The sequence below is a fragment of the Rhopalosiphum padi genome, chromosome 2 (genome assembly GCF_020882245.1).
Source record: "Rhopalosiphum padi isolate XX-2018 chromosome 2, ASM2088224v1, whole genome shotgun sequence".
Lineage (NCBI taxonomy): Eukaryota > Metazoa > Arthropoda > Insecta > Hemiptera > Aphididae > Rhopalosiphum > Rhopalosiphum padi.
In genome coordinates, this window is record NC_083598.1 from 44513762 (window position 1) to 44534746 (window position 20985).

General features: G+C 32.7%; 1 protein-coding gene across 4 annotated transcripts in view; it reads left to right on the top strand.

Annotated features, from left to right (window-relative positions):
- The window catches only part of LOC132919766 (chaoptin-like), a 200760-nt gene extending 188714 nt beyond the window's left edge, over window positions 1–12046 (top strand). For all 4 annotated transcript variants that reach the window (XM_060981587.1, XM_060981588.1, XM_060981589.1 and 1 more), the window contains 3 exons: window positions 5244–8560; window positions 8663–8997; window positions 9088–12046. In XM_060981587.1, coding sequence (XP_060837570.1) covers window positions 5296–8560; window positions 8663–8997; window positions 9088–9543 — 4056 coding nt within the window. In that variant the 5' untranslated portion in view covers window positions 5244–5295 and the 3' untranslated portion in view covers window positions 9544–12046. The remainder of the gene's footprint in view (window positions 1–5243; window positions 8561–8662; window positions 8998–9087) is intronic.
- Window positions 12047–20985: the final 8939 nt, after the last annotated feature.

The following is a 20985-nucleotide window of genomic DNA, read 5'->3' on the forward strand; positions in this document are numbered from 1 at the left end:
GGAAAACAGTCTGTCCACTGGCCCATCTTCGTGAGCAAGAAGTTGTATATAATAAATTTGTCGTTAGACATTCGTTTGATATTTTTTTCTGTACACAATATTGTCTTGGCTCGAAATAAACAGGTGACTCTATGTAAATCCAATTACTTTTGTTGAACGCGTGAAGTACACTTTAATCAAATGGAATCATATACTTTAATATATACACACCATTTCTTTAATGAAGTCGAGAAAAAAAAATTAAACAAAATGTAATTTGACTTGTCATATTGAATTATTAAAGAAAAGTCAAAATAATAAAAATAATAAAACGATCATTTTGCGGAGCCATTTGTATAAATAGTTTTTTTCGGTTAGACGATTCGTATGTTTATACATATGTAATATTTGTACGATATCTACGTCGTCGTAGCGGCGCCTACTTTTAGTTTCGAAAATATTTAGTACAAACGTATGCTATACATTATTTATACACAACAATACTATACTATCGTCGTCACAAAGTCGTCGGCGCATAAAGGCGATAATAATAATTATATATATATATATACAATATATATATTATATTGTTATTATAGTCCCCGATGGCCGGTCCCCGAATAACTGCGCGTTTCCGACGAGATTTTTCGACGGCGAGACGATTCCACAGATGTTCTTTGTACAGTATATATATTATACATAATTTATTATTACGGCGTTATTATTATTAGACCGCACGCGACCAAACTCTCAACAATGCGACGGCTCGTTCTAATTCTTGCGTTCCTAGACGGCAAAAACGAAATACTAACTAAATCATAACCTACGATATCGTCGTTTTTATATCATGCACCTAACAATAATAATATAATCGACAGTATTACCATATACCTATATATGGCTATAGGGCGTCAAAGTTGACCCGATAAAAGAAAATATATAATGTGTATACTTGATTATTTACGCTCACCCTTACCGTGTTGGCGTGAAATGGCGACTATACACGTTTATTATTACAAAATTATATATTAGGTATGTATAAGTACTAAAAATGTACTTATGCGGAAGCGAATATTAATCGCAAGTATTATACTATCGTGTATATTCGCCGCTGTAAAATACGCGTACGACGATGAGAGAGCCAGAGAGCACGTGATAGACAGGAAAAACTTTTAGTTTATTAAAACGAAGACTATTGAGATTTTTACGGAGAAAATAATTAGTAGACTTTTACGCATCCGTGAGACAGTTTTAGAGAAATCATTACTATTATTTTAATTACTACAGTGCAGAGTGCAGACGTAGGTACTTCCGAGTTGGAAGTAATTGAGTTTTGAATTTGTCGAGATTTCTGTATGAGAAATCACAAATGTGTTCACGCCTCCCTCTCACCTCACCACCCCCCCTCCCACCAACAATCCTATCTAAATCAACAGATTTTGATAAATATTATATTAGGTCTACTGCTGCCTGCGGATGATAAGTAAAAAAAAAACATTTAAATTTACAAATATACATATATTTTAATTTAAAAATGACATTTTCTTAAAATGTGTTTCATTTTTCTTCATTTCGTCTTGTGGGATTTTTTCTTTTAATAAAACAAGCACTAAGAAACGCGTATAAAAACACGAGAAAAATTGAATTTTTACTGGTATATACCTACATACCTACGGAAGCGAAATTGAATTGAAATATACGTCTATCGTACCATTTCGGATGAAATATTACTAAACAATATTTTGATTTATGAATACGCATTTATATAATAGGTAGTGTATATATATATTATGTGTGTGTGTTTGTGTGTGTGTGTGTGTGTGTGTGTGTGTGTGTGTGTGTGTGTGTGTGTGTGTGTGTGTGTGTGTGTATTGAACCGGAAACGTGTAAAGAAACGATAATTAAACGGTCTCCGTAGACGAGTGGATAAAATAAAAAAAACAAACAAAGTTATGAAATAATAATAATTTAAAAATAAAAAAAAAACCTTCACTGCGTGCGAGAACGTGAATCGGGAATAATTACAGTTTTTTTATTTTTTGCTTAATTGTGCACCATCTAGTTTTTGTTGCGACTTTTCCATAATATTTTGTAGCGATTTTTCGATGATCATCGTCAACGAAGCTGCGAAATAACCTGGCACGTATCGGCGGTGTTTGCGATCGCAGTTATAATAAATAGAGTTGTAGATACATATTGTATTAAGAACGATACGCGCGGATAGGTAGGTATCTCGTGCACGATAATAACATACACATCGCACCATACACGCATCACACGGGCCACGGCCGACGACCCTGCCGCACATATTTTATTACAAATCATATACTCGCAGGTTGCAAGGCGTGTGTAAATAATGTCATGACCATACGTCCCTTGACGCCCAAGCAATTTATTAAATTTATTGAATTTTGTTTACAAGGGCTTTTAATTTAAATTCTATCCTGGCGTGTGCGAGAACGTATACAATAATAATAGTACCTATTCGCGTAATACACACGCTCACCTTTATAGAATATGTAATACTATAATAATATATTGTATCCTACACTACCGTTCTGTCGTGTTTGTCTAGTAAATGTTGTCCACAATTCGCTCACTGGTTTTAATATTTATACATCATACACGCCATAGAAAATATAAACTCGGCGGCTGCTATAGTAATACGCAACGGCGTCGAGGTGGAAAAAATAATGTGTACATATATTATATATACGCCGCGATGGATGGGGTGATGGTGGCGGCGGTGGTAGTGGTAGTGGTGGCGGGCGGCAAAGGCGGTGGTACAGTGTGAGTTTCATACGTCGTTCGGTTCCTTTCAAATGGTAAAATGCCGAAATAAAATTCACAGCGTTCGAGAGTGTGGAGGAAAAAAATAAAAGTATCTACCGTACGTTCCACGATATATAATATCTGCGATGGAAATATGCGGTACAAAATGTTTCGTATGAAATATAAAATGCTCCCAACCATCTCCGCCGCAGGTATACAGTATATATATATATATATACATATACGCGTAATATATATTATACATAATATAGGCTACGGTTACCCACAGCTGACGAGGGCACGCCGCTGTCGTCGTCACACGAAAATCATCGGTTTTCGCCTCTGGAGAATACGATGTGGTGTAGAAAATGTAGTTTCCCGTTCACTCGTCGGCGGCGGGACGGGTTCTCCTAAAAAGGGTTCTACGGGAAAAGCAGAAGCCTTTTTTTAGTTTTCTGTTTTTGTTTTTATACCAAGCCCGAAAGCCTATAATTCAATAATAAACCACTATCCTTTGGGCGAGATGGACTATGACGATGACATAGAAATTCAGCCAAAAGCGAAACGATACGGTTTTTTCCCCTTCGTTCTTATATATATTTTTTTTTGTCGCTCACTCGCCCGCCGATATAATTTAGTGGCCAATAGAGAAACGCTGGCCGTAGGTACGTAAAATAATATAATATGTACGTGCGCACGCCGAAACGAGGCGTAACAGATAAAAATCCAAAAACCTTCTGTCGCGCTCTGCGCCACTAAAACTTCGACATTTGATAGTCAGTTTAATCTCGTATATATACGACCTCACTGCAGTCGGAGTCGTCCCAGACTCGGTTCGGGTTCACTGCTTTGCACTTATTCGGTTTCACACAACTTTGGATTCATTATTCAAATTGATCCCAACTTAAGATACGTATATATAGACAGCGCTTTTTGCATTTATTTAACCTTTATCGGCGCTGGAAACTTTGTTTCGGGTTTTCTGGGACGCGACAGAAAGTGTGTATCGGTCGCGTGAGTAAATTACATTAAAATTTGCGTTCAAGCAGCAGTCCTTGTTCTACACCACACTACACTATACAAATGAATACATTCGCGACCAGAAAATTAACTTTTATGCATTCTAGAGGATATTTTTCGTTTGTGCTGAATCAAAAACATAATAAATTCATCTGTAGGTGTACACATTTTGTTTATATCTATACATTTCTCTCAATAGAATGCAAACAAATAATTAAAATTAAATGTTATTTTTAAATATTATATGGTACTCATCGGGCGTAAAGCGGGATAAATAAAATTTAAAACATCAATTATTTTACTAATAATATAACTTTTTTGAAAAAAAGTTTAAACAATTATACTACAACGGGGTATTATATACTTTAAATATTAACAAAAGTTAACTGCTCTTTCGTTTCCTTCTTATTTTGTGAATGAAAATATAAGTAATTTTAATTTAATACTCAAATCATAAATATTTCTGAAATAGTAACATTGTATATACAATATAGCAATATCTAATTATGTTTTTTTTTTAATATCAAACATATTACAAATTCTATTTCTCAATTATTAAGATTTTGACTACCTCTCGTAAGCTCATGTTTGTGATTAAGTATTGTATATATAAACATTATATGATCAATATAAAAAAGTAAGCATTTGTCTTATTTAATACATAAAAAAAAATTATTTATATTATATAAATTACACAAAATAAATATTATTTTACATAAAAAACTTTGAATATAAACGAAGTATAGTAATGACTATAATATAATTTATTATATTATATAATATATATTTATTATATTTATTTATTTTAATCGCACCTATTAGTATATCGCTTCGTGAAATCACTTATTTTAAGATTATATAAAACATAGATAGAAATGTATTTGAATTGTGTATATAATATAATTTAATATATTATGTATTCAAAATTAGACAGTTAGTAAATATTCGTGTTTATATACAAATTATATTTAAATAAAAATAAGAAAAATAAACGTAATATAAAAAACTATAAAGTTTATTACATAGAATAAATAAAAGTTCATTGATTTTTGACTTAAATGTAAACAAATGCTGATTATCACCAATGGCACAAAATAATTTAGTTAATAATAACATTAGTTGAAATAGTACCATAATACAGCGCATTCAATACTATGAAACTGAAAACAATGTTTTAAACATAAAATATTTAATAATTATAATTATTATTCTATCATTATATAAATATAATTTAAATTATATGAAATAATTTTAAATATTATAATCATTCTTTCAAGTGAATTACAATTACTGTTATAGCAGCACTATGCAAAGCATTCTACCTATATATTATATCAAAACAGTATATATTGTACTTAATCATAAAATGTATTGAACTGAAATGTATGGAGTTTATTTCAATATTCAGTTGTTAAAAAAGTTTAGATTGTAAAAAACAATACTAATGTTTGAATACTTTGTTTTTGTTTCAGGACAATTACGCACAAGCTGCAATAAGACCGTTCCTGTTGACATGGCGATGAGATGAGATCCAATGACTGGTGGCCGTTACTGTGGATATGCATACTCCTCTGTTTCCATGCTCATTCCGTCGGTGGTCAATCACCGACACCAACTATAATCACAACGTGTCCGCCACAAGTTACTGATCAGTCGTGTTCTTGTTACGACTTTGAGGACGGAATTTTTCTCGAATGTCCCGGAGCCACTGGAACGGGTGTGCGCAATGCACTTTCCTCTGTAGCCGGCGGTTTGATTCAGTCACTGAGCATCTACGACTTGGAATCCACCGTATCTATATTGTCAGCAGACTTATTTCCTCCAAACACCAAACTCCGACAACTTCAAATATCCCACTCTAACCTGTCGGTAATCGCAGAAGATGGGTTGAATAACATTAAAAGTTTAGAGTCTTTTGCAATGCTATCGGGTAAACTACGGGAAATACCTCAAAAAACTTTCACCAGTTTGACGTTATTGAAGACAATCGATATCGAGTCCAACGATATCGCCGAACTAGGCAGTTATGCTTTCTCTGGTTTGCAATTAATCAAAATCAACCTCAAGGGTAACTCAATACTTAAGATATCAGAGTACTCATTTGCTGGACTAGAAACTAGTCTCACTGAACTTGATCTGTCTGATAATAAAATAAAAACGTTTCCAACGTCCGCTGTCAGACGGCTAGAGCGTCTCATGTCCTTAAGAATCGCATGGAACGAAATAGCGTCGATTCACGACGACCGTTATTCCTATATGAAAAGTCTTGTACAGCTAGACCTGAGTTCCAATAATTTCGAATCAGTTCCTGAAGATGCATTCCGTTTATTTCCTAAGCTCAAGATGCTGTCTCTTTACTACAATTCAGTTGAAAGCATACACAAACGAGGTTTTAGCACACTGATTGAACTTGAAACTATCGACATTAGTCGCAACAAAATAGTTTTTATGGATTTTAGCACATTTAAGTACAACATTCACTTACGGACAATAGACTTAAGCCATAATCATATTCATTATATTAGTGGTTTGTTTGCTAATCTTCCCGAGCTCAGAGAACTATTCCTTTCTGAAAACAATATACTAGAAATCTCGGGTGACTCATTTTCTAATTCTCCAAAGTTATCGGTAATATACATTCAACAAAACGCTATCAGAATAATCGAACCTGGTGCTTTTACAAGTTCACCCGAACTAATGCAACTGTATTTGAGTGATAATTATATAGAAACCATAGATGCCAATGTATTTTTTTATTGTAACAAACTTACGTCATTGAGTTTGGATAACAATCGCATTGTTAAAATTGAAAACGGTGCATTCCGAAACAATTATCGACTCAAAGAACTCAGACTGCAAAACAACAAACTATCAAAAATATTACGAACGCAGTTCGAGACGTTACCTGAATTGTTGGAATTACATTTACAAAACAACGCAATAGTGGAAATTGAATCGGGTGCATTCAAAACCCTCAAAAGTCTACAACATATTAATCTCCAAAGTAACGTTCTCACTCATTTAGGTGACGTATTCCTACATAACGCGCCATCATTAGTGTCAATACAAATCGATTCTAATGTGTTAGCGAGTTTAAACAACAAGTCACTTCATGGTCAATCAAATCTAAAAGTAATGTGGCTTAGTCACAACAAACTGACTAAATTAGATAAATCCCTATTTGCTGACTTAAATCAAGTACAAAGGATTTACTTAAACAATAATTCCATCGAGAATATTGAACTTGGAACATTTGAATCTATGCAAGCTCTGGTATTTCTGGATCTTAGTTTTAATCAGTTACAAGAAATTACCTCTAAAACATTCGCTGAACTCAGGGGACTGAATGAACTGCACCTCACAGATAATCGTATTTCTCGGATAGACGCAAATTCATTTGCGGCGCTGAAAAAATTAACGGTTCTTAACCTGTCCAACAATCCACTCACGAAACTGCATAGGTATATGTTTCAAAAAGATTTGCCCATACAAAATTTATATCTCAACAATTGCTCATTAAGAACCATTGATAACGGAACATTTTCCAATTTGAACGTTCTTAACGAACTTTACATGAAACATAACTACTTATTTGCCGATGCGTTAATCCAAGTGGACGTGCCTACGTTGACTATATTGGATATATCTTACAATAATTTAGATGGCCTTAATTCAACTGTCTTAAAATACCTACCAAACGTAAAGCGCGTGTATTTAGACAGTTGTAACATAGGTCAAATTTCTGCCACGACATTCAAATTTAATCTCGAAGTCTCTATGATGTCTTTGTCGAATAACAAGCTGACAGCTCTACCTGCAGATTTGTTCAAAGGACAGACCAGTTTAAACATACTGATTTTGGATGGAAACGATTTCAACGCCATGCCTTATGCCACATTGGCGAACTGTGAGAGTCTGCAAAAACTATCTGTCGCCAGAAATATGTTAACCGAATTGGATATGTCCAAATTAACTAGTATGAAAAACCTTCAAAGCCTCTCAGTTTCTGAAAACCGAGTTCAAATACTTGCTGGGTTTCCACCTTCATACTTCACACTTTTGACCGATTTGAACTTGTCAAACAACATACTATCGTCATTGCCACTAAATTTTTTTCAATCACTAGAACATCTAGACATGTCCAATAATCATTTCAGAAAAGTTCCCCAGCTTACCAAAAATCTCCAGTTCTTAAACCTCACTCACAACCCGCTGGGGCAAATACACGAAACAACAAAGCCCATGACGATCGAACACACTGACTTAGAAGAACTCCACGTATGTGGAACGAATTTATCGGTGCTAGCAAGTAACGATTTCTTGTCGTTCAACAATCTTCATCGTTTGTACATGTCTGATAATAAAATATCAAAAATATCTCCCGGTACATTCAGCGTTCTTGAAGAACTACACACGCTTGACTTGAGTAATAATCTTATGGAATTTCTGCCCCAAGAAAGATTACAGGGACTATCACGTCTGCGGTTGTTGAATTTGTCACGTAATTCATTAAAAGAAATCGAAGATCTTTCTTCAGACTTGATATCACTGCAAGTACTAGATATTTCATACAACCAACTGGAAAAAATCAGCAAAGGTTTGTTCCGTAACTTGGAAAGTTTGGCTGAACTACATTTATACGGAAATTGGCTATCATTTATATCTCCGGACGCATTTCGATCGTTAAAAAAACTTAATATGTTAGATTTGGGTAAAAATAATTTCAAGAACTTGCCAATAAATGCTCTTAGGCCGTTGGAAACACAAATAAAAAGTTTGCGTACAGAAGGTAAATAAAAATAAATTGCTTAAAAATTATTTTATATTTTATAAAAAAAATATGTAGGTAGGTACTATCAAATATTTGATTTGTTGAATTTTTATTTTTCAGAAAATCCAATAAACTGTGATTGCGACCAACAAGAGCTATGGGAATGGATAAGAGACCACCAAAAGTTAACATCCGATCTAAGCACGAAAGGCTTGATTTGTCATCACCCTCCCGAACTCAAAGGTCAGAAATTTATGGAACTTGAGCCTCCTACGTTTTGTGCCATGCCCGTCGTACTTAAACTCGCCATTCAAGACATTCAGCCATATTCAATCTTTGTGTCATGGAAAGGGCGAAATCACACGGGCCTACACGGTTACAGAGTTGCGTATTATCCAATCGAAGATCCGGATTATCCAGCAGCAGCCATTTCGTCGGTTGCAGTAATGCCCAATGTAAGTCACTTACTGCCCCCAAATATAATTATGAAGGTTGTTATCATATTATACGATTTTACAATAAAATTATTAACTTTTTTTTTATAGATCATGAACAAATTTCTCGATAAGAACACTCAAACTACTCTGCTGGACAACCTTAAGCCAGAGACCCGGTACTTAGTATGTGTGTTGGGTCTAGGTAATTGGATACCCATGAACAGTTCCCGCCATCTGCAGGACGATTCTCAGAGTAGCCGTTGTACCGAAGTAAAAACATTAGAAGGCGACATAGCATATTATTCCGATGAACATCACAAGAGCTCAATACTGACGAGGCGGTTAGGTCTGATCATTGGCAGCTGTTTGGGCTGTGTCGTGTTTATAGTGTTAGTATCCGTTCTTGGGTATCTGAAAATCAAAAAACAAAGAGAAGACACAAAAAGGGAACAGCCACTTCCTCCCGAGTATTTGTCTTACAGGCATTTTTCTTTGCATACCACCGACCCAATTGTTGCCGCTCCTGCATTAAGTCAAATTGGCCCGATTACTACTGTACATTAAAAGACATTTTGTTTTGTTAATAATATTATTTACCTATTATTATTATTATTATTGTTATTATTAAGTGATAATATTATATCATGTTGGATCCCATAGTTAATTGTTAACAAAAACATACCTATAACATGATATACCTTAATAAGATTAACAAAATAATTAATTACAATGTTTAATCGTTAAGTGTTTGTAAATATAATCATTTTTTTTTTCCAAACAGATTCAAATAATACAGCACAATAATTATTGGAACTGTAATTTTTTGTAGATGAGGTAAAATTGTTCCAATCCTTACATAGGCCCTGTTATTACGAAATACCAATAGATCGTATGAATAGTTACATAAGTTTCAAATTAGTAATGGTATACGAAATTTAAAATACATGCGTATACGTGATTTATAGATATGTACTTTACATGTTTATGTGATAAAAGTTCAATACCACAAGCGAGCTATTGTTAGGAGTGAATGGCTCGACCGATTTTGTTTTCTTTTTACGTAAAAAATATTGTTTTTATTTTATTTACATACGTTTTTACACAAAATTCGTCGAAGTTGTTTATATAGGTATCGAAATTGTATTCGTACTCCCGTATGTGTACTGAATATATTGTTATAAACCATTTTCAATTTCAGAATAGAAACTCGTGTTCGAAAATGTTTGTATTTGCGATAAATCTATTATACTACGGCAGTCGACTGTTGTTTATTAATTAAAACCGTTTTCGAGATCAGTGGGAGTGGAGGCGATACAGCGCACATATTACTATTATATAACCAGAGATAAGAAACTTTTACATCCCGTAGCCTCCTAGCTACCCATTCACCCTTCCAAGCGCCACGTGCCCAAACTTTAACAAAACATTGCGATCGCTAATCCATCGCTTGATTTACGCCAAAAATATATGCCCGACATAATCATTGATTTGTGGCATGTGGTCTGATCACTGCGACCGTATCGTTTTGAACGTAACATCAATCATCGGGTGGTTATATCCAACAATTAGCTGCCGATTTGTTTTTCTTCACGTCCGACTGTGTAAAATTAATCGACCATCGATTGATCTGCTGAAATCCAAATTGCAATAAAATCAACTATATTTTTCGCAAATAAATAGGACACTAAAATTTGTAACTATATTATTGAATGTATTACAATGGTATTTATAAACTATAATAAAAGGTTTTAACATTTTTTTAATTTTAGATTGTTAGATTAATTTTGGCTACCGGCAAACCAAAAATTTGGTACAAACCCAAAATTATTAACGACAAAACAACAATAAACCAAAATAAAAAATGATATTACCCTTTAAAATCCTTTAAAATTGTGTTGTCGTGTGCTCAAAACTCATGGTATTTTGAAAATCATATTTTTTTTAAAAAGTATATAATATAATATTATTATACAATTATTAAACACCAATGTCCGTCGCAAATTGCCCATGCTTATAAATCACTGCAATCAACATTTAACGTAGTCGGATCTCATCGTTAAATTGAATTAGAGAAACGTATAAGTCCTACGTGCGTCATTTTCAATTTAATTTTCTGATTTTTTTTTTTATTTTGTGAGAAAAAACGTACGGTAGCATTTCAAAACGATATTTATTGTTTTGTTTTAGCACTACTTTAATAAAAAAAAAAGGTAACTCTAAATTGCTGCGTTTCGTTAGCGATATAATTTTTGAAAATAACAAGAAAACGTGTTTATAATTTTTTATTCTTGTGCCGCGTGCCAAGACCATTCCAAATATCAATATATCACGTCATAACAATCGAGTTTACGGAAAAGGTAAAATCCTCCGAAATTAACCCCGTTGTTGTACAAAATACTTATTAGTATCGTATTATGGCGCGCAAAGTCGTTTGTTGTCCCGAAAACCGTTTAAACGACTTAATTGCATCACTGCCCGATTTACGAAAGCCGTCGGCGTTTCACCTACCGAGCGACGTTTTATTGTTTTGTTTGGTTTACATTTAGTCGTCCGGTCGCGAATGAGACGCTTTGTGTGTATATTTTGAGAAAATTAGCTTACAAATGAGTAAAACTATATAATATTGTAGGTGTCTATAGAAACCGCGTTTATACCTCCGTCGTATGTAATAACGTGTTAATAGTTATACCGTGTTGTTAATGATAATTATTATTAATTATAATGATGGTGTATAATAAGGCTACGCAACACTATAATATTGTACACCGATTAATATTATAATATTTATATTATAAATACCGAAAATCGATTAAATCAAAATCGTGAAATTTGTACGTTTTGTTTGTTAATTAAAATATTATTGTGTTATGTATTGTATACGGATAAACTACTAGGTTAAACGCATATAACCTATACCTATACCTGTTTACAATAATATATTAATAATATGTTACACATACTTACCTATTATTGTTTTCAGTTTTTATTTTATTTATTTATTCTTTGTTTTTTGCAAACGTGATTTATAATAATATGTGTATTGAGAATAAATGTTTTTTTTTTTTAATTATTGTAATGATTATCATTATTTTTCACCTAATGATAATTTTCATCATTTCGCAGTACATACAAATAGTTATGGTTATTTCGAGAGTCCGTAAGCACAGCACCAGAATGATTATGATTTGAGTTGTAAATTTAATACATTAAACAATTTATTAACTCATCAAAATCTTAAAAAAATCAGTATAAAATCTACTATAAGTAGGTATACCTAGTATGATTTAAAAACATAAACATTTAAAACATTTTAAATTACATATCTTTTATTCTTTTATTAATATGTGATTGAGTTCGATGACGTGCCTACTGACCGTGCGGAACATTCATAAGAAGAAAATGTATTCATAAAATATGTGTAAAAAGTTGTAGTATATCGAAAAACAATAATAATAATGAATAAAAGGCCTAAAAAGACGTGAAATATCAAAATTATCATAAGATGTAAGGTAAGTGTTTTGATAATTCATTAATATCTATAGACATTCCAATTTGAACTTTGAGTTAAGAAAGCTATACATATTATTATAATTTAATTATCACGATCGCACGGACAAGAATCGAATACGGCGCACGTGTTCATGAAAATTGTATGTTTAAAAGAAAAACGGAAAAATTGCTAAGATAATTTTCAGGCGATGTATATCTGTGTACCCGTGGGTTTCTATTCGTGTTTACGCCCACCATCGTCGCAAGATACGATCAAAAGCTTTTACGAGTTTCAATGGTGCGGGTCGACGGTGATTTCAATTTGTGACGCGCGTGCTACACACACACACACATAAACATATATAATATATATTTATGCATACGTATAGACGTATATATACATACCTATATATATACGTATAGGTTATATACCTACTACGCGAATTGTTTTTTTGTCATATTTTTTTCTACTCCTGTCCCCGAAACAGACCCAAACTCCGCTGTATACGTGCGCGATGCATATTACTATAATATTACTGTTGTACGCTTATATATAATACGATACACCCCCACGATCTGCACGTGTTTTTGAATAATAATAATAATAACAATATTATGTACCGCGGCCGAGAGCGACTCACGGACGGACGTGCGCGTGTAATCGCCATCGGCCGATTATAGTGATATTATACAACCGAACGTGAGCGAAATTAATTATCACGCGCCACGGCGGAAAGTGGAAAAAGAAAAAGAAAAACGCTAAAAAAAAAAGTAGGGTCGAACTTGGGCGGAGTGCGGGTTTCCGCAGCGGTATCGTTTTGCTCTCGCCCGCCACCAAACCCGGCCCGGCGAAATATTTTAATATTCGGACGCACGCGCCTCCTGTACCGTGTTATAGGTATAATAATCTGTGTACGTATATCAGCGGTGCCGTATAGATAGGGTGACATAGGTGACCCGGGCCCAGCAAAATGCAAAATTCAAATTAAACGACGAATAATTTATGTTTGATTTTGATTTAATTTTTTTTTAACTTTTTTGTTTCTAATATTTATTTTTGTCAAATAACTTAATAATTAATATTTGATCGTTCTTTTGTATATAAATACGTTTATGTTCTTCGGCACGTTCTAGCACTTGGGTTTTGTGCTAATGTCCAATTAATTGACTTAACGTTATAATTCAATGTTTATTTTTCGTATTAAAATTAAGTAGGCCGATTTTTTATTTATAATTACATTTTTAGAGCCCCCGAGAGATTTTACGTCACGGTTCCCTACAATTCTAGTTACGCCGCTTAAATACGAAATATAATAGGTAGGTATAAGTCCGGTAGCGTTCTTTTTAATAACCTGGCAACGACGTCAACCCAATTAAAAATTGTAATATTATTATTGTCATGACGTTTCGACTAAAAAGTGTTAGCGAGCAGTCGAGTTCCGGCCTGATGTGTCGAGTTAATGTTTTGTGACTGTACTGTCCCTTATTCATTACATAATACGGGTGAATGCGTTTAGTATAAGCTCGGCACCTGTGTCGCTTTTTACGTTGTAATATTTCATTAAAAAATGTTCGTAGAGTTTAAAGGGGTGAAAACGGCTGACAATTAAACGCCATGTAGGCAACGGTTTCAGATTTCTATCATGAAATTTAATTAGTTAAAATCGTGTTTAAAACGTATTTCAATTTTGTTATATGACCAGGTTGATACATTCGTCACAGGACTCGACCCGTACAACACCCCGTCAGACTTCGTACGATATTATATCATACACATTCGGCTTAAACGGATTCCGTGCTTAGGTTTTTTATGTCTTACGCGCAATAGCCACGAGTGCATTATTGGCTATTACCATAATAGCAGACTATTCGTTCAGACAACACCCTAACGGCCAACAGTAAGTTGGTTTCGTAAAGCGCCCGCCTGCTGCACTATACGTATAGGTATACAATATAATAATATACGTTCATTGGAAACGTTGAATACGCGCTGTACACCTTTGAACTCTCGAGTGGGGGAGGTTTTACTCGACTTCCTCGAGCGAAACTAAAACCCACACGACTGTGAAAATTCTAGAGGAAATGTAAGCGCGTTTGTGGTTGTTTTAACCGAGCTCCGCTCCGGACCGTTTTTCGAACTCCACAATTTATCGTCGCTTTCGAATCTATAACAGCAATAATGAACCACAATCTGAAACCGTGTATATAGCTGATGCGTGGAGCGAGCTTATATATGTATGCATGTGATTTAATGTATTATAAATAAATATATTTAAATACTCGACGGCATAGTATCCGGTTCAGTAAATATACTTTTTTTTCCGTTTCGACGACCCGCTCGGCATAGGTATAGTCGGAACTGGAGTATTGGGTTTATTGATAGTATCGTCATGTCCGCCGTAAAAAATATGTTTTAATATTTTCGTTATAATATACAACGATTTTAGCACACGGGCAGCGTGGCGGCGTCGTCTCCGGTTACGTTTTATTTATTATTTTATAAGAGTGTCTAGACACGTCAAGTCGAATTAGAGTGTAATAATATTATTATAAGCGTTTGTCTGCAACAATCGTCCTGTAGGTAACAACAGTTACAAACACGCGCGGAGTCGGAAACACAATATGACCTATCCAAAAAATACTGTATAAATAACAATATGTATAACGTATATATTTTCTACTTGTCGAATGTTGTATATATAGGTGCTAGTAACGTTTTAAATTGAATAACGTTTATCGTAATACGATCGAACTACTGATGATAACTACCGGACGGTTCAAAAATACCGATACTATATTTTCAACCATATAACTGACAAAAATAACTCAATTTACAAAACAGTGAAAACATAAGTCTATAACAAAGTAGCATATTGCCTACTGCCGATAAAGACTATAGAGTGAATACTAAAATTATTTCCCATAAAACACAATATTTATCATAATTATATATATATATATATATATATATCATAATTGATTGATTGATGTATGTCAGTAGATAAAATATGTACCTGACTGTTCGACGAAAATGTAAATATTACAAATATGAAATAATAATAAAATACTGTTCAAAAAGAAACTTATACTGTTTTCTAATATAATATTAATAACTATAAAAATGGGGAAAGTAGGTCATTGTAATAGATGCGTTAAATTTTACTTCAATAATATATCATTGCATAAGAAAAACGATTTTGAGCATATACAACATTGATAGTTGAACGCATTTACCGTGTGTAAAATACGAGATTTAAGTAAAATTAAAAATAGAATATATCTCCTTAGCTAATACTACTGACAAGGCTCTTCGGTAGTATAATAGTGGTAAGTATCCCCCCCTCTTCTGTCACGCGGGTGACAGTGGGTTCGATTCCCCACCGGGGAGCCATTTTCACACGGCTACGGCGGTAGGTGTTCGGTGAATCCGCAGTGAGCCGGTCAGGATAAAAGAACAACACGAATTTCACTATTTGTACGATGTATTTTTATTGATGATAAACAACGGTACACAATATCTAGTTGTAAAATATGTCACTATGTCAGGTGTTGACGACATAGAAGAGAATACATAATTATTATGCTTTACGCGGTCTTACGATTAGGAGACGTTGTCACCGTTGTCGGTAAGACGGTTCACGCAAGAGAGCGAGACGCACGGCGGCCGGTACTCGTCCGGACCGACTTGTCTTCTCGTACCACTCTGTGCCTTTGTGGCGTGAGGGGAGAGTCGACGGTGTCGTGTCGCCGCTGCTCGTGGTGGCGGTTGATAAGGCGTAGATTGGTCGCTGCGGTGCCTGTACTTTGTACCGGCGACCGTTGCGTACCGTGTCACTACCTATAAAGTAAGACATTTAAAAAACCATTACTTTTAACATTATTTACATAGCAAAAAAATATAAACAAAGTGCATAATATTATAATAATCAGATACAATTTGAATGAAAATCGTCTCGATTAATACTATTATTATTATAATTTTTTTTTTAACAATATACAAATATACAATATATTCTGTAGATAATCTTTTGAAAATAATCAAAAACTAAGGTTGATTAAATTTTTATTTTTTTATTTTAGTTTTCCTCTATTTTCTAAAAACAATTGGGAAATTTTAAGATTACATCTTCACTCTACCATTTGTGTTCAATTTAAAATATATGGAGAGATTTCCTTGAAACTTTTGGAGCATTACTTTTCCCGACAAAGTGAACACGAAAAAGGATAAAAATAACACAAATAAAACAATATACCTCGTTTTAAAACCAATACATTCCTCACTGAGCTCAAAATCTAAAACAATTCATTTTTCTACTGAGAATCTAAATCTGGTTACTCGGAAAAAATGACATACCTATAGACATAAAAAAAAGCAACGCACATACTTACTCAGTGCAGAAGTAATGACGAAATAGATCATTTATTTTTATATATTATTATTGTTCTCCCTTTCCTATGAGGACATTTTTACAATCACTCTAACTAACAATAATACACTTTACAGTTGTATATTATTTTTTTGGCTTAACTTAATGGTAAAATAATTATCTTAGATTATTATATCCGTTTAATATTGTGCGTACCGCGTTTCTGTTTATAAAAATATAAAATATATATAAAATAACTCGAAGACATTAAAAAATGATTTGATAATTTATATAACTCCTTACTTTTTTTAAATAAATTAAATCGTAAGTTTATTTTTATAATAAAATATAATAACGATACGGGTTCATAATAAGAAAACATAATATGGTACTACTTATCAAAGTATAGAATACATGGTGATTTTGCAAATAAATATAAAAGTATTATAATTATACGAATACCTACATAAATAAAATTCAATGATCGAGCAAAATGACACGTTATTCCACATTTTTTTTTTTTTAATATTTAGTTTTAACAAAATAATGCATTAACAAATAATTCATCTCAAAACAATGATACTGCAAATAATACCTACAAAAAGGAGAAAAACGTATAGAATTGAATAAAATTACTTTAAAAAAATACCGTGCTTATCCAACATTTTCGTAAAAGTAATAAAAATAAAAATTTATACCACTGAATTTTGCGTGATATAAATCAAATCTCAAGACCAGCATCGTATAAAATGATTAAAAAAAAGTGCAAATTCCCGAAGCTCCGGGTTTTAGTTATTACGCCACCATACTCCGTGGCGAATACATGACTTATATACACGCATTGCGTATTAAATACTATTTATTCATATGGCTATATCAAATAAATTGTCTTTATTACAGCTAGCACATGGTCTACATGAAGGGAATATTTAACTACTACATTTAATTGTATATAAGAAGATTTAAACTTTTAACTCTGATTATAAGAAAAAAATATATTTTGTATCAATATAATGACATATCTTAAACAATTACATAATACCTATGATCCGAATATCTATGTACATTTAATAAGCATTTAATGTATCAGTTCTTTAACATTATTATAAAATAAATAACATATTAAAAAGCAATAATAGTTTTCCAAACTGTACATATATTATTTTATAATCGATCAACTTCAGTTGTCAATAATAATTATAATAATTTATTTGAAATTTACGAAAAATTAATATAACCATGGTAGCAGTGATCGGAGGGGGCATCCTTTAGTTGTGATACCCTTCTTAAGGTATCGTGGAGAAATAAATTTGATTATATATAAGAGTATAAGGCAACAAACTATGATGTAAATGTATTTAAATGTAACCATTTAACTTAATAATAATTAATAGTTATTTCATTAATAATATATATATAACGGGCAAAAGTCCAAATCGGGAAAAACACGAAGTGCCCATAATCCTTGGGCAAAATGTCATATTTCGGCATTTGCCTGGGTAAACATATTTGTGACCAACCTCGTTTGGACAAAACTGTAGCATTTTAAATACCTACATTAATATTAAATATAAATAATTTTAAAATAAATATTATTGTAAACATATAGGTAATTGAATACGCTTCAGTAATAATAAAAGTATAATGATTAGTGTAGATATTTAAGACGCTACAGTTTTTCCCAAATGAGGTTGGTCACAACTATGTTTGCCCGGGCAAATGTCGAAATATGGCATTTTGCCCAAGGATTATGGGCACTTCGCGTTTTTCTCGATTTCGACTTTTTCTCGTAACATACATATTTAATATGCAATCACCAATCACGTAAAATTGTATTAACATTAATATAATCGAAATAATTAAATTACTAAAAAATTAACAAAAAAAAAACTAAAAACAGTTTTAAAAAGCTACAGAGGAAAACTGTCATCACTCTTTTAAAGACACTCCTGAAACGCGAGCATAGATTATGTATATGTATTATTAAATTCGAACAATATGATAAAAAAAAAATACATTTAAAAGTTTACGTTAATCTTTTATTGTCCCACGTTCAACTTAATCATTACGGTTAATAACAGTCTAGTAGACAATTTACACATCATAGATTAGGTTATGGACTCGGACTAATCAAAAGTCGTTATGATATAGATGTGCGTTAATTTCGTTAGATGAAATCGAATTAATAATTTAATTTTACGGCTGGAAAAAAATAGTCTGTCAGGATTTATAACTCGATTAAAATACATTATAATACGCATTTTCATTTGTGACAATTAATATTCCCAGTAAATCTCTCTCTGTGCGAAACGACGATTCTTATTTCTCCTTATTTTGCATTTACGGTGGTGAAATTATTTGACGTCATATAATTATAAATTTATATGGGTATAATATATGTATAAAATCGTACGCTGCAGTCGTAGTAATATAATAAACGCGTAAAGACTTAAGTCTCAAGACAGTCATCGATCTGTTGACGACTATACTATAAACAGTATTGTAATATACGCATTTAAATCGTCAGAATAATTCCGTTTGGTTTGGTTTGGCTTAGATTTTCATCGCGGAATTGTTTTTGTCAGATGTCTTCCGACGTCTAATATATAATACGGTGGACCTGTTTAACGATCGAACGCTGCATACAACGAATATATGAATATTTATATTTTATTCGTACGGCTGAATGTACTTGCGTTGAACCGTTTTGTGAAAAATATTTTTTGTGTAGGTACCTAACAATAGTAACAGCTGCAGATCGGGAAAAAAGAAATATTAATAATTCGATAACGATAGGAGATAAATGCAAGTACTCGTTGTAATCGTGCGGTGAAAAAATCCGATCAATTTTCATCACGACAAATGACTCATTAATTTCGTCGTTCCTAAGAAAAAACTAATTTTTATATATAAGTCAATACATTTTAAATCAAACTGATTGACGATATCTGGCAACAGCAGATTATTAAATCAATTCTCTACATATTCATTCTCTTACATTTTCCACATCATTTTTAAAATCTAATAATCCGGCCTTTTTAATTATACAATTTTTTGAGGTTTTTCGGTTACTAGTTAAAAATTTCTCGCATAGATCACGATCACAAATCATGTTCTTAAACTCGATTTTTTTCATGTGACGGTTAGTCAATTTACGATTATCACTTAATGTAACACGTCATCTTTTGCTTCGTCACCTTTTTACACGGTCTTAGAAGATCTTCTAAGACCGTGCCTTTTTACAAGACTGTATGGTGCTTATTCTATTAACTAATTAAAATACAAACATAAATTTTGGATATTATTTGATTGGCGTACTTGTGTTGTCTAATTAAGTCCTCCCCCCCAAAAAAAAAAAAGAAATAGAATACACTGCCAGAAATACAGGTGTACCGTTTCAAAAACACCCTCTTAAGATATTATAATAAATTATAATAATAATAACAATTTTTTTACATAATAATAATTATGTATTATGAAATTTGTGGTTTGACGGTCAGATTGTAATCGATGCAGAATTTATGAAAATCACATCTCTATTGGGAAACCCATCGAAATTGTAATTATTATTATATGTGCGCGCACGAGCATAACAAACACGTGTACGGTATTTCGTTTAATCAGAACGATTAAGCTTTTAACTCCACATTGAATGCATTATTTTTATCGATATTAATAAACCGAACAGTGAGTGGAATGAAATAAATTAGATTTTTTATTTTAATGTATATCAGGCAATCAAGCGACATTTACTTGTGTAAACAAGTACAATGATGTCGAGAGTAAATTAATTTACACTCGAAAAACGGTTTATATGATAATATCGCGTGTACCGCAGAACTCTGTTCTTTTGTGGTCCGATTCTTTTAAAATTATTCCCATAAATTATTCGTCGTGGTTAAAAATCCTGTGATTATAATAATGATAAAAAATTTTAAACGACCATAATAATGATAATGTAATAGCGTGTGCATAAAATAATAAGATACACAAATTAATACACATATATTATTGCATAAAAACTAAAAAAAAAGTATAAGCATAATATATACTATTTAGGGTGTTGACTCTCGACAAGAGGGGCGTTCTGTTTTTTCGGAAATTTCGTGAGATTAATACACACGCATTAATGTTATGTAAATATTTATAC